We start from the raw sequence: 15,660 nt of genomic DNA, 5'->3' as shown, positions 1-15,660 counted from the left end.
CAAAAAACTCTTTAGCAGTTATTTTTAAATTAATTTGTAATCTTGTGACACCCTCTATAATTTATTTTAAAAAAATATATTTTATTTTGAAAATAATAAATAAGATAGATATTTTAATTTTAATTTTAACACTCGGTAATTGTAAATTCATATATTAAGTATCTAAGACAATTTTTTAAACTCAGTGCCTTTTGATGGAGTTGTTTTGTTTTTATACTATCCGATTGAAATGAATCTTTTTGGGCATTCACCTGTTAAGCTTGAACTCCCTGTGACTGCGACTACCTGTGTTGGTAACTATTGGTAACTCAAAAGATCTACATCATTCAATATATCGATATTTGAAAAAAAAGTGTAAGTTTGATATCTGCAGAACAAAGGCACGAAGGATTTTAACAAATAATATACATACAGTAGAAAAGTACATACCTTTGGCAATCTTCAACATAATTTGGCTTTCTAATAAAATGTATAAGCATTTGTAAATATTTTGTTTTCGTATGATCTCTGCCTTGCTGAGCAGAAAACGACCAAATTTGGTTGATAAAAATGTATCGAAATACAAAGAATATTCATGCATTTTTTATCAATTGGAATGTCTACTATTTATTCTTATCAGTACACATTTTTTGGCTTATTTCTAACCAAACGCTTTTGTCCCGCTAAATTTATCTTCCAACGCACTGTGCGCTCGTCCGTCAAATGCAAAAATAACTGTCACTGTCTAAAATCTTTAGCGCCAACTTCAACTCGGTCAGTAGATGACGTAAAAAAACTGACAGTGCAGGAAGATAGGAATCGAACTATCCTTATCTCTATAGTATCCTTGGGTGGTGCCCACTCCCACCTCTCACTTGCGTGCCCCCTTCAAGGGAGCACACATGTAGTAGAAAATAAGAAAAATCTTCTCCCATTTTTCATCCAGATATCGATATTAATTGAGAAATTATTTGAAAAAAAATCTAAATAAAGTTAAATTTCTACATCCTGTATCTCCGAAACGAAGCATTTTAGGGGCTAAAGGGCTAAATTTACACGAACTTTTTTACTTATTTTTATGTGCAGAATATACTGCCGAAGATTCCCGAATACAATTCGGACCACCCTGAATATCATATTAGTTTAGATAAGTCTCAGCCACACTCATATAAATCACTGTACCGCAGTAATTTAGATTTTTAATAAAGATATGTAAATAGTCGACTTTTACTTTTGTAGTGCCATTAAAAAGGACCAATTTAAAGAAATGAAAAATGATCACCTCGAGCTAGAAGAATTCGTTCATTGCACGGATTGTGGTAGAAAACTTCATAAAATTTGTGTACTTCATCACGAGGCGATCTGGCCGCAAGGATTCACGTGCGAGGAGTGTTTAAAATTAAAAAATCTTAAACGGCGTGACAACAAATTTAATGCCAAACGGTTGCCCATAACAAATCTAGGTTTATACATCGAAAATCGAGTCAATGTCTTCCTAAAAAAGAAAGAGGCCGGAGCGGGCGACGTTCATATTCGTGTGGTGTCAAGCAGCGAGAAAGTGGTTGAAGTCAAACCGGGCATGCGTAGCAAATTCGTGGAGTCTGGCGAACTGTCGTCCGAATTTCCGTACCGGGCCAAGGCCCTGTTTGCTTTCGAGGAGATCGACGGCGTGGACGTGTGTTTCTTCGGCATGCACGTGCAAGAGTACGGCAGCGAATGTCCTCCACCCAACACCCGCCGCGTCTATATAGCCTATCTGGACTCTGTGCATTTTTTCAAACCCAAACAGTTCAGGACAGCGGTCTACCACGAAATTTTGTTGAGTTACTTGGACTATGTGAAACAATTAGGTTACACCATGGCCCACATTTGGGCGTGTCCACCTAGCGAGGGGGACGATTACATCTTTCACTGTCATCCGCCCGATCAGAAGATTCCCAAGCCGAAACGGTTGCAAGACTGGTACAAGAAGATGCTCGATAAGGCTATCAGCGAGCGAACCATTTTGGATTATAAAGTAAGGGTTTTTGGGTTTGTTTGAAGGTCGTTTTTAATGTAATGGTGTGTGTTTTTTTTTATTAGGATATACTCAAACAAGCGATGGAGGATAATCTTCGATCGGCTGCGGATCTGCCTTATTTCGAGGGAGACTTCTGGCCGAACGTGTTGGAGGAGAGTATTAAAGAACTGGATCAGGAGGAGGAAGAGAAAAGGAAACAGGCGGAGGCTGCTGAGGCTGCGGTAAGTTTACCTAGCGTTGGTAGATGTCCACTCTTGGACAGGAAGAACGTCTGTTCAAAGAAGGATGAGAAATATACAGGGTGTTTCAAAACAAATGCGAAAAACTTCAGAGGGTGATTCCTTGTTCAAAATAAAGGGTAGTTTGCTTCATAAACGTTGGATCAAAAGTCAACCATTAGGGAGATATTGCGGTACAAAGATGGCGGAAAAATAATGTATTTATTTTTTATCTTGAAAACGAAAAGAGATAGACTAATAACATTTTATGGAAGCATTACTGTTATGAAAACACACTTTCTGGTAATTTTTTCACTTTTTTAAAATGAGTGGAAGGGGTTGAAATAAACTACCCCTATCATTCTTGTTAACGAAATTTAAAGAAAAATCTTATCAAACACATGCAAAAAATTAATTTGGATAGTTTAGTTTGTTTAGAAACTTTTTTATCTCTTGTATTTTTTTGATAAAACACCGATTTGAAATTAAAAAATAAAATGTAAAGCATTACATGTCAGGACAAAAACATTTTCTGATAAAGAATCTAGTGGGCTGCTGTAATTTTTTTAGGAAAAAATCTAGTCCGCCGCTGTTACTTTTTAGGATGTTCCTAATATCATTTTATTTGACATTACTCTACTGCAATACGTTATTATCTAGATGATTATTATTATCGTTATTATCACTAGATTCTTAATCTAAAAATGTTTTTTGTCCTGACATGTAATGCTTTACATTTTATTTTTTAATTTCCAATCGGTGAGTTTTATCAAAAAAACACAAGAGGTAAAAAGTCTCTAAACAAACTAAACTATCCAAATTAAAGCATTTGCATGTGTTTGATAAGATTTTTCTTTAAATTTCGTTAACAAGAATGATAGGGGGTAGTTTATTTCAACCCCTTCCACTCATTTTAAAAAAGTAAAAAAAATTACCTGAAAGTGTGTTTTCATAACAGTAATGCTTCCATAAAATTTCATTAGTCTATCTCTTTTCGTTTTCAAGATAAAAAATAAAAACATTATTTTTCCGCCATCTTCCTAATGGTTGACTTTTGACCCAACGTTTATAAAGCAAACTACCCTTTATTTTGAACAAGGAATCATCCCCTAAAGTTTTTCGCATTTGTTTTGAAACACCCTGTATATATATTTTTTCTGTTTTACTTAAGTCATCATTTGTTTCCTTTGTTTCCAATGCCTCGTTAAGTTTTTTCTCTTCATTTAAACCAGAGACAATTTTTTTCTCCTTATGCTTTCCTGCTTATTTTATTTGAAATTTTTATATATCTGAAATATTGCATTTCAAAACAGCATATGGACCTTTGAATAAGAAGACTAAGGAAGGAGCATATCAAAAATCTTAGGTACACCGCGATGGGCCTCAAATATGGCCGACTTAAATTCCGGTTTATCAGTGTCGTTCTAATTTTATTTAAAAAATGTAAAACTATGATGTAGGGTAGACGTGGGGTAGACTCAATAATTTGTTGTTTTATTTTACGTTGTGAATAAATGTTGGTAGTTATTAAAATTGTTATAAAATATATAATTCTAATAAAAATAGATAAGTTATAATAAGTATTTATTAACACAAACATCCGATACGCTACTGAAGCAGGTAAGTCAAATTAACGTATCTAAATTCTTTGCCATCTAATTTTTGACAAGTAATAAATAAAAGCTAAAATGCAAGAAAAATATATAATTTAGTTAATTTAAGTGAATTTCATAAATGATCGGTTTACTACACGTATGTATATTATATAATCACTTACTAGCGAAAAGTTGTTCCATTATTTCACTCAATTTTTGCCGAGATCTACCGCACGCTACACAACCAACTATTTTAGAGTCTTTTTCGATAAATCGCGATAGTGTCACTGTTAATTTGAGTTCTGCCACAATTTCCATCTAGATTTACTACCTTTATACAACTATCAGTAGTAGAATAAATAATAAATAACATAAAATAAGCTCCGCAAAGACTGACAAATCCACATAATTTCAAATCAAATTCAAATGTGTCAAATGAATCGTCAAACAGAACTGTCAAGGATCCCCACCCTAGAGAGCTTTTATGGTGGCTTTTCCGCCCACCATGCATGAATACATGGATAGCATTATGCTCCTTCCTTAGTCTTCTTATTCAAAGATATGGACACAGTTTAAAGAATATAAATATATCAGTTGGCCCACTCTTCGCCCGTATCAAAATTCCTCCCGCCGCTCCCCGCCTGTCTTGTAGACTTGGGTCAGTCTATATCCGTTGCTCGACGTGTACACAGCGTCCCAAGTTTATTTTAGTTTTGTTTTCGGTCCGACGCATAGGGTGAACCAAAAATAGTGTTTTAGTTGTTTTGTTCGAATTGTGAATAAAATGTCTACTATAAATATTTGTGCAGTGGGTGGTTGTGAAAGTAGAATGACAGACAATATGTCGTTCTTTAGGTGCCCAAAAGATGAAGGAAGGTATGTGTTTATATAGTACCTATATGATATTAAATATATAATTGTCTGATGCACAAAGGGAGTATTAGCTGATGAAATGTTTAAACTGTTTTCGTTACCAAACTAAATTTGTTTCGTATTTGCTTGCCGATTTAAAATATATAGTGTGAATAAAACATTTATAGGACAAAAATGACACTGTGAAAATAACTACATAAAATTTCATTTAGAATACTTGCTTCATAGATCTCATATTTCATAGATATCAGATATTTACGAAAGGTATTTTTAGCTATTTTCATATTTCTTATTTAGTTTGAAGTCAATTTAAGAAATTTCTTAAAAAATGTCTATACCTCTGCGGCGGATTCACCTTTTTATAAAAAGTTCTTTATGTATTTCGCTTTCGCCACTTGTATATGTAACGCACTGTATATGTAATAAAATAAATTTGCCTAACGAACAAGAAAATTCTTAACGTCGCCGGGGTCTGAAACAAAAAAAAACACAAAGAACAAAGAAAAAACTATTTCAATAAAACAAATAATCATATGAAGAAAAAATACTCATCTACAGAAAGTTTAACCTGACAAATGTCATTTTAATAGAATGTCAACGGTTTTTAGTAGACGTATCTGTTGAAAAAAAATGAAGTGCTCTTGAGTAGTTGTATTTAGTTATTTTAAATAGTTATTTCTTTGTTCTTTGTTATTTTTTCCTTCATACGGCTGGAAGAGATATACTTCCCGAAACGTTAAGCAATTTTTTGTCCGTTTGGCAAATTTGTTTATTAGCAAATCACTGCTGACAAGTTGGTTTCCGCTAGATTAACAATGTTTACATGTCGCGAAATACTCATAGAACGTTTAAGAAGAGATGAATCCGTCACAGTGGTACAGACATTTTTTAAATAAAAAATGTTTGTACGCAGACATTTTTTTAAATAAAAAATGATTGTTCCTTGATGAGGGGTTCGTTTTTTTCGAAAATATCTAGGTTTTTCGCCACTGGAAGGGAAATCTTCAAAAAAACTACTTTTTTATGTTTATGAAAAATATGTTTTCATTGTATAGTTTTACCTTCTAGTGACGAAAAACTCAGATCTTTTTCAGGAACTGAAATAATTATACACAAACAGTGTATACTTATTTCAGGTGGGTAAATATCCAGTGAGTATTATAAAGAAATTTGTGTATATATGTATCTGGTATATACCCAGAAGACGCAGGCTATATATAGTTATTGAGAGTATATTTCGTCGGGGAATCTTACATCACAGTTTAAAGAATATAAATATATCAGTTGACCCACTCTTCGCCCGTACCAAATTCCTCCCGCCGCTCCCCGCCTGTCTTTAGACTTGGGTCAGTCTACATCCGTTGCTCGACGTGTACACAGCGTTCCAAGTGATAGGGTAAACCAGAAATAGTGTTTTAGTTGTTTTGTTCGAATTGTGAATAAAATGTCTACTAGAAATATTTGTGCAGTGGGTGGTTGTGAAAGTAGAATGACAGACAATATATCGTTCTTTAGGCGCCCAAAAGATGAAGGAAGGTATGTGTTTATATAGTACCTATATGATATTAAATATATAATAATTAATATATACATATTCAGTATATTATAATTATGGAAACCTAACTATGAATAAATTGTTTTAAAAATATTCATATAAATTAAAAGATTTTACTCAAAATATGCACAAAATATTTATTTTTAACAATTAGTTTATTATTTTAGTAGATATTTTAGAGTAGTAGTAAATACTTTACTATTATGTTTTGGATTTTGCAGTATTTACCGGTTTGCAAAGTGCATATTAAATTATTTTTTAAGATATTTGCATTTTTTTAAATAGCGTGTTTTACTTTTTAGATGTTTGTATTTTAACTACCTACCTGGAAAGTCCAAATTTTATCGTCAGGTAATAAAAATACGTGCATACAACTTGACAAGTTTTTTTAGTTTTTTTACTAAATTTTATGTAACAGTAAATATAACAATTGAGTATCCAGAAATGACAAATGTTCAGGAAACCGTTTTTTTAATTCAAATTATGCATGGACTTTTATATCCGAGTTTATATCGTTTTTCCCATTTTTAAATGCCTGTTTCTATGTGGCCGTTATCGATATTCCCGTTTATTTAGGTACCAAAAGGTGTTTTGGTACTTTTATTATTTTTCCCGTGTGCTCTTCAATTAGTAGTAAATACTGTAATAAATTATATTATATTTTTCTACTTGCTATATTAAAATTCCTTAGTATTTTTAGTTGATCCCTCCTATACGGCCAGCGTTCTGACTGATAAAATAACACTTCCGCTGCACCCGGTAAACGTATAAATTTTTTGTCACCTCGAAGGGCCACGGGCCGCCTTTGAAGTCAAAATAACAATAGAATTCCTTAGAGTGGGCCAACTGGTATGTATTCTTTAAACTGTGATATGGATCAGAAATGTTTCGTACTCTACTTTCCTTGTCAATTCCACTCAAGTGTCTTGCATTTCTTCAGCAAGAGTCGTTTAGTTGGTCGTGTTTTCTTAGCGATAATTTAATATAATAATCTTTAATATACGACACTCATGTACTACAAAGAAAAGACTACATACTGCGTCTAACTACCACCATCCAACAGTGACTGATTATAATTTATTTTAATTTGCTTTTGAATTTTGTTGGCATCTGGAATAAGGAGGTAAAGATATTAAAATTGTCTGTGTATTAAAGATATTTTCATCGATGGAAGAGAGCGAAGTGGGTCCCGATGGGAAAAAGAAGGGCCAAAAGAAGGCGAAGAAAAACACTAAATCCAAAGCAAACCAAAGAAAAAACAGTAACAAAAAGTCGAACACTCCTCAGACTGGCAACGATTTGTCGACGAAGATATTCGCGACCATGGAAAAACACAAGGAGGTGTTTTTCGTAATTCGGTTGCATTCCGTGCAATCCGCGGCAAGTCTTAAGGTAAGCGTATTAGAAATTTTAAATAATTATATAGGGTGAATCTTAGATAAGTACACGTACATAAACTACAGAAAATAAACTAAATAAATGTACTCCTAGTCTATAAGAGCTAGCAACGTTTTCGAGAAAGTATTTTAAGACGTCCGGCTCTTTGATATATGTTTTACTATGCTCTCTGGAACAGCATGCGGCCCGTCTGGCTGCCGATACCCGTTGCGTTCACTACTGCGCATCGGAAGAAGATCCTATACTTTTTATTAATTTAGTTCTGTAAATTCTAGTATTGAATATAATTCGAACATGTCTCCATAGCGCAGTGCGTCGAGTTTCCGACCACGAACCGGTGATTCAGAGTTCGAATCCGGGTCAGGGAAAATACTTTTTTATTTTATTTTCGTTTATATTCTGATAGTGTAAAGTATTAAATAATTCTGGTAATTTAAAAAAAAAATATTTAAAACTTTACTATCAGAATGTAAACGAAAATAAAATAAAAAAGTCTTTGCTCTGGCCCGGATTCGAACTCTGAATCATCGGTTCGAGGTCGGAAACTCTACGCACTGCGCTATTGAGACATGTTCGATTTATATTCAATACTAGAATTTAAAGGACTAATAAAAATATAGAATCTTCTTTCAATGCGCAGTAGGGAACGCAACGTTTACCGGCAGCCAGACGGGCCGCATGCTGTTCTAGAGAGCATAGTAAAACGTCTTAAAATACTTGTTTTTCCGACGTTGCTAGTATTCTTTATCATATTAAACCTGCAAAAAGATTTATATAATATTTAATCAGAATTATAAACAATTTATCAGAGGGTGAAAAATAATTTATATTACAATCAAAAAGCGTTTTTAATTTTCAGGATTTAGAAAAAACCAACTATATTTTCATATTTTTTTTTATTTTTCTCTATAACTTTGTTTTTTTTTTCTATAACTCTATAAATTTGGAAAATAAACGGGATTAACCATTTTAAAATGTGCATTTTTTATAAAGAATGTATTTTTCTGATAATGTTAATATAAAAAAGTTTTTCCTCTTGTCTCTTGTAAACACCCTTGATAGCTTGCGCCTATAATCAATCTTAAATTGCGTTTTACTTAAAACCAAACCAATATAGTAAACGCCACGAATGTTTGAGGGCGATTCATCGGTCGCTACCATGTGAACTAATCTGTTCAAGGTCACATAAAACTTAATTCCAGTGCCGTGGTGTTTCAAGTCATATAATAATCAATATATAATCTGTTGTAACCTTAGATCTTATAAACTTCGTGGATAAGTAAATTCGCTTAATTTTTGTTGAAGACACATCAGCGACATTCGACTATCTGATTATCTTTGTCTTTGACACTGATTGACCAATCGTCTGTCTTTGTTTTGTGTATATGTCACACAAAACATCCCCCTTTAGAACTTCGTCTGTCATGTTAAGAAATGAAAGTAAATAATAAAGCGCCTCTCGTGTTTGTTCGCACTCAAAAAATTTCAATTAATGCCTGTATATATTTTAATATATTTTTTAAATTTACATTTTTTTAATTGTGAAGTAATATATTACATTTAAATGGAATATATTACATAACAATTATGTCAATTACAGGATTACAAGCTTGTTTTCTAACATTTTTTAAATAAAACGAATTATAAAATTTCAATATATGTATATTTGTGGTAGGTATGAAAAAAGTAAAATATAAAATGGACAAACGCTTACTTACATTGCAATAAAACTTCCACTTTTAGTTTTGCAATCCAAACGCAATATTTCTATTTCACAAATAAAAATATCCGACAACACTAAAATCACTGAAATTTCCGCGGCTGACAACGAAAACTGAAAAATATAACGGCACTTTCTGTTTTGAACCTGCATATCAACATTACGCTGTACTATTATGTGTTTGTTGTTGAAATAATATAAAATATCTAATTATAACTTGTAAATTTTAATATTTTAACATGATTTTAACTACTTTTGACAATAACTAACTTTTTGTTATCAAGATGACATTTTAGACGGCAACTGACGTATATGTCATAATATTTGAATTTTAAGTACGTATGTAATATAATTTAAATTACTATAATGCAACTTTATACTTAGAAAACATTTATACATTCACAAAATACAACAAAGTCTAATAATATAGTTTGAAAACAATGAATATTGAATTAAAATTGAAAAAGTTGAGCCCGACCCCTTGTGTCAAAATTAGAAGATTAAATTTTCGCAATTTTTACACCATTTGATGACCGGTGGCGCCTCTAGTGTTTGTTCGGGCGGTTGGGCTTTGACTCCCGCTTATGGCCATTAAAGAAAAAGTTCTAAAGGGGGATGTTTTGTGATATGTCATTTTTATGTCAGAAAATAGAAAATGTAAATATATAAATTTGAGAAAATAATATTGTTATTCGGATATTAATTATTTATTGGATAATATTTACTAGTATATTAACTATTTAACGAAAAAAAAAAATCAAAGGTAAATTACCTAATAGTATTTAAAGCGATTAAGTTACGTAACATAAATATGTATTTCGCTGAATAAAAGTCAGTTGAAGAAACGATTTTAAATAATATATATCTTGTATTTTAAAAATGTGGAACAATCTTCAGAGGTTTTCCTACTTTTATAGTGTTGTGGAGTTCTTTTGAGGATAAGATTTTTCCTATTGCGGACAGCTTCACACATAACACTTTTATTAGTCATAATATAGTGTCTATTTATCCACTAATTTTATCGCACTACAAAAAAAATAGAAATCTAAAATATCGTCGGAATTGCAAATTAACTCTTTATTATCACGAGTCAAACAGTATACAAAAAACACAAAATGTGACATTAATTAAATTATTTTATTAAAATATGTTTTGACTTTTCAAAGTCAAAATATTTTAACGTTTCCCTGGTTACTGATTTCTATGTGTTGCCCATTCATCATAGCTATTTTTCAAAGTAGTATTTTAAAACATTTTTATAGTCTATAAAATGAATAACTTTGAATTTTGACCGTTATTTTTTACCAACATGGCAAATATAAAAGCCCTCTATCCAAAAAGTTACTGATATTCTTTAAAATGAGTGCCTGAACGAATCAGATAGGTAACTCTTTTTACTTTCGTGAAATAGAAAAGGAAAATTATAAAACAAGCGACAGTTCTTCCTCTTCTTGCAAAAATCAACGCGAAATGTCATAATTGACAAAAGTAAAATGTCATCAGCCTTTGACATTTCTAAATATCAAACCAATACCGTCTCTAATAGAACAGCCTTGGAGCGAGATTTATGACGTCACGCTAGTTAGATACCACGGATTAATAAATATGTTGTAGAATACATGGAAAACATAATTATTCCTCGTATTTTTGGTTTGTATTTTAAAAATGATATAGTTCACATAATATACAGTTAATAAATACAATATATATACCTATTTATAGTAATAAATACTTTGGTAAATAAACTATGAACCATACAAATGCATCAAATGTTTTACAATATACAAATAATGAATAGGTACATAAGATAATGGGTAAAATGTAAAATATATTTTAAATTTTGGGGTTTGAAAATCGATCTAATTTAACAAAAAATATTCAATATCTACTAATAGTGATGTATTATTATTTGCATTCACAAAATTTATATGTATATTTTGCAAGCATCAATGTGCGAAAAATTATATTTGCAAATAATACAATATCATAGAAAAAAGGCGTCAGCGATGGCTATGAAATGAAGATCGCTGTCATTTTATATGTAAAATTATTCTAAAATTTTTGATTTTTTGGGATTTAGGTTCGGGAAAAACGCTGATTAAGTTTGCATTTGGTTTTTCATTATTTTTTTTTGGTTTAAAAAAAACGTTATAGCTAACGTTTATAGCCTTCATCAGTGCTGTGTCATATGAAAAAAATGTCGAATGTAAATGTGTCGAATATAATCCAAAAAATTACATATACGAGGAATGTTTTCCATGTATTCTACAATATAATTAATCCGTAGTATCTAACTAGCGTGACGTCAGAAATCTCGCTCCGAGGCTGTTCTATTAGAGACGGCATTGCATCAGCATGGCCCGCAAGTTGCTAACCTAATAAAACTAACACTAGAAAAGCCCGCGGGAACTGTCAAATTCAAAGTTATTCGTTATACAGACTATAAAAAAGAATTTATCGTTATAATATGATTTAATTTTTGTTTAAAATATATATAAAAAGTATATTGGAAATAATATGACAAATATTTTCAAAATAATAAATACAAGTATCAGTTATATCTTGATTGGAAAATTTTGTGGTCTATATTTTTAGTAATTGTTGTCAACGCAGCGAAAAAAACGCTCCAAGTTAGCATTTACGTCTAATATCGTTCTGCGCATGCTCAGTAGCGTACGCAGAGAGAAGGATAGATTTATACAATAATCTTATAGAAAGAAATAAATAGAAAAATGCATGTGAAAGTTTATAAGATCTAAGGTTGTAACTTGTTGTTTTAACTGTCAAAGTCTTGTCAAAGCAAATATTTGGATATAAATGTAAAATGGAATGCCCCATTGGTCACACTGCAAGCACACCAATGGACTGACGCACAAAAACGAATCAATCAAAGAAACGCGATATAGTATCGTCTTTGTCAATCACGCTAACATTTTAGAATAAGTAGGAGGAGCGCAGGGAGATCATTAGACCGGGCCTTTAAAAACCTGCGTCTGTGGTAAAAATTTACGTTTTTAATGTAAAAATGATAGCGCGCTTGTCGATTCTAACTTCATCAAGCGATGAATCACTCCCAAACATTCGTGGCGACATCTTTGGTCGTGTACTTATTTATTTACTAACCGAATCAAATTTTCTGCAGCCCATTCAGGACCCCGACCCGTTTATAAATTGCGATCTCATGGACGGACGCGACGCGTTCCTCACGCTAGCCCGAGAAAAACACTTTGAATTTTCGTCGTTGCGCCGGGCCAAGTACAGCACCATGTCCATGCTGTACGAGCTGCACAACCAGGGACAAGACAAGTTCGTGTACACGTGTAACGAGTGCAAGGCGCACGTGGAGACCCGCTACCACTGCACCTTCTGCGAGGATTTCGACTTGTGCATTCAGTGCTACGAGAAGGTGGGCCACCAGCACAAAATGGACAAGCTCGGCCTGGGCCTGGACGACGCCAGTTCCCCCAGCGATAACAACAAAGCCAATCCGCAGGAAGCGAGAAAATTATCGATACAGGTGAGTATTTTTCGTGTGTTATGTATTTATAGACTGTGGGCCATAAAAATTACATGTATGACAAAATTAACGCACCCATGTGCCTATTATACAAAGCAAAACAAAATGTTATTTTGGCGAAAGTTTGTTTTGATATAATATGATTATTTTTTATTTGTTTTTATTGTTTTACATATGTATGTACAGGGTGTCCCATTAAGAATAGCTCTCGGCTGTATCTCGGAAAGTATTAGCCGTCGCGGCTGCGGAAAAAAAAATATTTATAACTAAAGAGGCTATGGGAAATTGCTGGAAATTATTTTCAAGTTTGTAGAACGACCACTAGGGGCCGCAACTGCAACAAAAAATAAGAAAATGGAGTTTTTACACAATTTTGCCTAGATAAGGTGTACTATAAGTAACAGCTTCATAATCTTCAGTAAATTTTGAATATTTTTTGTTAGAGCCATTTTCCCCTATCTACCAAAATAAAGTGGTGGGGGAAGGTTAGATCTGTTTTTATTTGAATATTAATAACTCTGGACTGGATGATCGGAATCCAACAAGCGAGGGCTCGTTTAAAAGAGCGTTTCTTACTCTATATTGTATCATATAAACAATAATAATAAGGTTTTGAATGTAGACGCTAGGGGGCGCTGTCTTACAATTTAACAAACATTGCGCGTTTTTAAAAAAAAATAAATGCAATAGTATATGTAATTTTAGCTGATAGTAAAGAGTAGTAAAAGCTTAAAAAGTCAGTGAAAACCGCATTTTGATATCTTCTTTCAAACCGAAGATATTAGCAAAATTAGAATAAATACCAAAAAATAAGCCCTTAATTACCTTATTTTTACAACACGGTATCAGTAGCTCTCTTAATTATGCCCATTCTAACAAAAAAATAAGATAGAAACAGTTAGTTTATTTTAAAATCGACGAAATACCAGAATACCATAATACCAGAGGTATTAATATCTAATAATTAAGATATTAACAGTGAACAAGAAACGATGATTCAGTGAAGTCATGGTAGGCTTTGGAAAAAAGTTGCCTTTGACGTAATAGTATAAACGTCAAATTGTTATTAGATCAACATTTTGACAGTCTTTATCTTTTGATTGCTTTTTCAAAATGCCAACAACTTTAACTACTTCAAATAATAAAGGCATTTTGAAAAAGCATTTAAAAGATAAAAAACGCTGCTAGACTATCAAGTATTAGCCCCTACGGCTAATACTTTCGGAGGTACAGCCGAGAGCTATTCTTGTGGGACACCCTGTACATTACTAACTTCTACAGATGCCTGAGCAATACATTTATTTATATTAGATTGTATTAAAAAAGCGTATTTTATTTTTCTTATAGAGGCTAGCGGTTCTTTCATAATAATCTTTTAATCAGTTTTAGAATACGTTAAAACTTTTCATTATTATTATATATTCACTATTTCATGATTTTTTTTATTTCAGAGATGTATTCAGTCTCTGGTGCACGCTTGTCAGTGCAGAGATGCGAACTGCCGCTTGCCGAGCTGTCAAAAAATGAAACGTGTGGTTCAGCATACGAAAAATTGTAAGAGAAAAACCAACGGCGGCTGTCCTATTTGTAAACAGCTCATCGCTCTCTGTTGTTATCATGCCAAAAATTGTCAAGAAACAAAGGTTAGTATAGGCGATATTGTTACTATTTAGTTTTGTACATATTATATGTTTAAAACTGTTGGTATATATGCTTTGAATAAAAAGATTAAGGAAGGAGCATATCAAAAGTCTTAGTTTGGTTTGGTTCAAACCGCGATGGGACTCAAATATGTATGCCCGACTTAAATTCCGGTTTATCAGTGCCGTTCTAATTTTATTTAAAAAGTGTAAAACTATGATGATACGCAAACAAACATCCGATACGCTACTGAAGCAGGTAAGTCAAATTGACGTCTCTAAATTCTTTGACATCTAATCTTTGACAAGTGGTAAATAAAAACAGAAATGCGAGAAAAAATATATAATTAGTTAATTTAATTATTGAATTTCATAAATGATCGATTTACTACATGTATGGTATACAGGGTGGCCCATCGAAAACGTTCCGCAATGCATAACGGCCAGGGTATTCTTTTTTTCAAAAAATCCGAAAACATGTCAATTTTGTTTGTGAAGGGGACAACTTTTGCCCCAAAAATGACTACGAAATCTTCAACCCTCTAAACGGGGGTGTCATCCCCCAACTTTTTTTAAATGGGAAGGGGGGTCAAGTGGCACCGCAATGAAAAGACCTTTTTATTCTTTATATTTCTCCGCCTCGTTTTTGAAAATCCGTCGAGTCATTGAGAAAATATGAAGGATTAAAATTTGAAAAGTTTATTGAAACATTTATCAGAGTAAACGATAAGGATAAATTCTTTCGACCAATTTGAGGTTTTTTCATATTATTTCTAGATGTTTACGCATTTTTCAGTTGCCACAAGGTTGAACGATCAGGTGCGGTAGTTGCTAGATAGCTGTTCTGTGACTTGTGCGTTGAAGTTCTTCTCAATATCGTTAAACTGACTCACAATAGAATTTCCAAAAATACCAGCCCAACTTCCGTTTTTTTAATATCCTTTGGACATTTTGCTACTAACTCGCGAACAATTTTGCCAAAAAGGTGGTTGTCAGGATGGCGTTCATTGAATATCTGCGCAACCCGATTGCCACATTCATTATTTTTAAAATAAAGTTCGATTATTTCCACTTTTTCTGCAAGTGAGTACACCATAATAATTGTTAAAAAATTTAACGATATTAAGAAGAACTTCAACGCATAA

The 15,660-nt window shown here is 32.6% G+C and overlaps 1 protein-coding gene across 7 annotated transcripts in view; it reads left to right on the top strand.

The window, feature by feature from the left end:
- Positions 1-15,660, top strand: part of LOC115886108 (CREB-binding protein) — a 46,194-nt gene that overhangs the window by 17,505 nt on the left and 13,029 nt on the right. For all 7 annotated transcript variants that reach the window (XM_030905170.1, XM_030905172.1, XM_030905168.1 and 4 more), the window contains 5 exons: positions 1,219-1,996; positions 2,062-2,220; positions 7,396-7,632; positions 12,501-12,875; positions 14,327-14,518. In XM_030905170.1, the coding sequence (XP_030761030.1) occupies positions 1,219-1,996; positions 2,062-2,220; positions 7,396-7,632; positions 12,501-12,875; positions 14,327-14,518 (1,741 nt within the window). The remainder of the gene's footprint in view (positions 1-1,218; positions 1,997-2,061; positions 2,221-7,395; positions 7,633-12,500; positions 12,876-14,326; positions 14,519-15,660) is intronic.

Source organism: Sitophilus oryzae, unplaced genomic scaffold, assembly GCF_002938485.1.
Source record: "Sitophilus oryzae breed Bouriz unplaced genomic scaffold, Soryzae_2.0 scaffold_467_pilon_pilon, whole genome shotgun sequence".
NCBI lineage: Eukaryota > Metazoa > Arthropoda > Insecta > Coleoptera > Curculionidae > Sitophilus > Sitophilus oryzae.
This window is presented reverse-complemented; position numbering and strand designations above follow the sequence as displayed.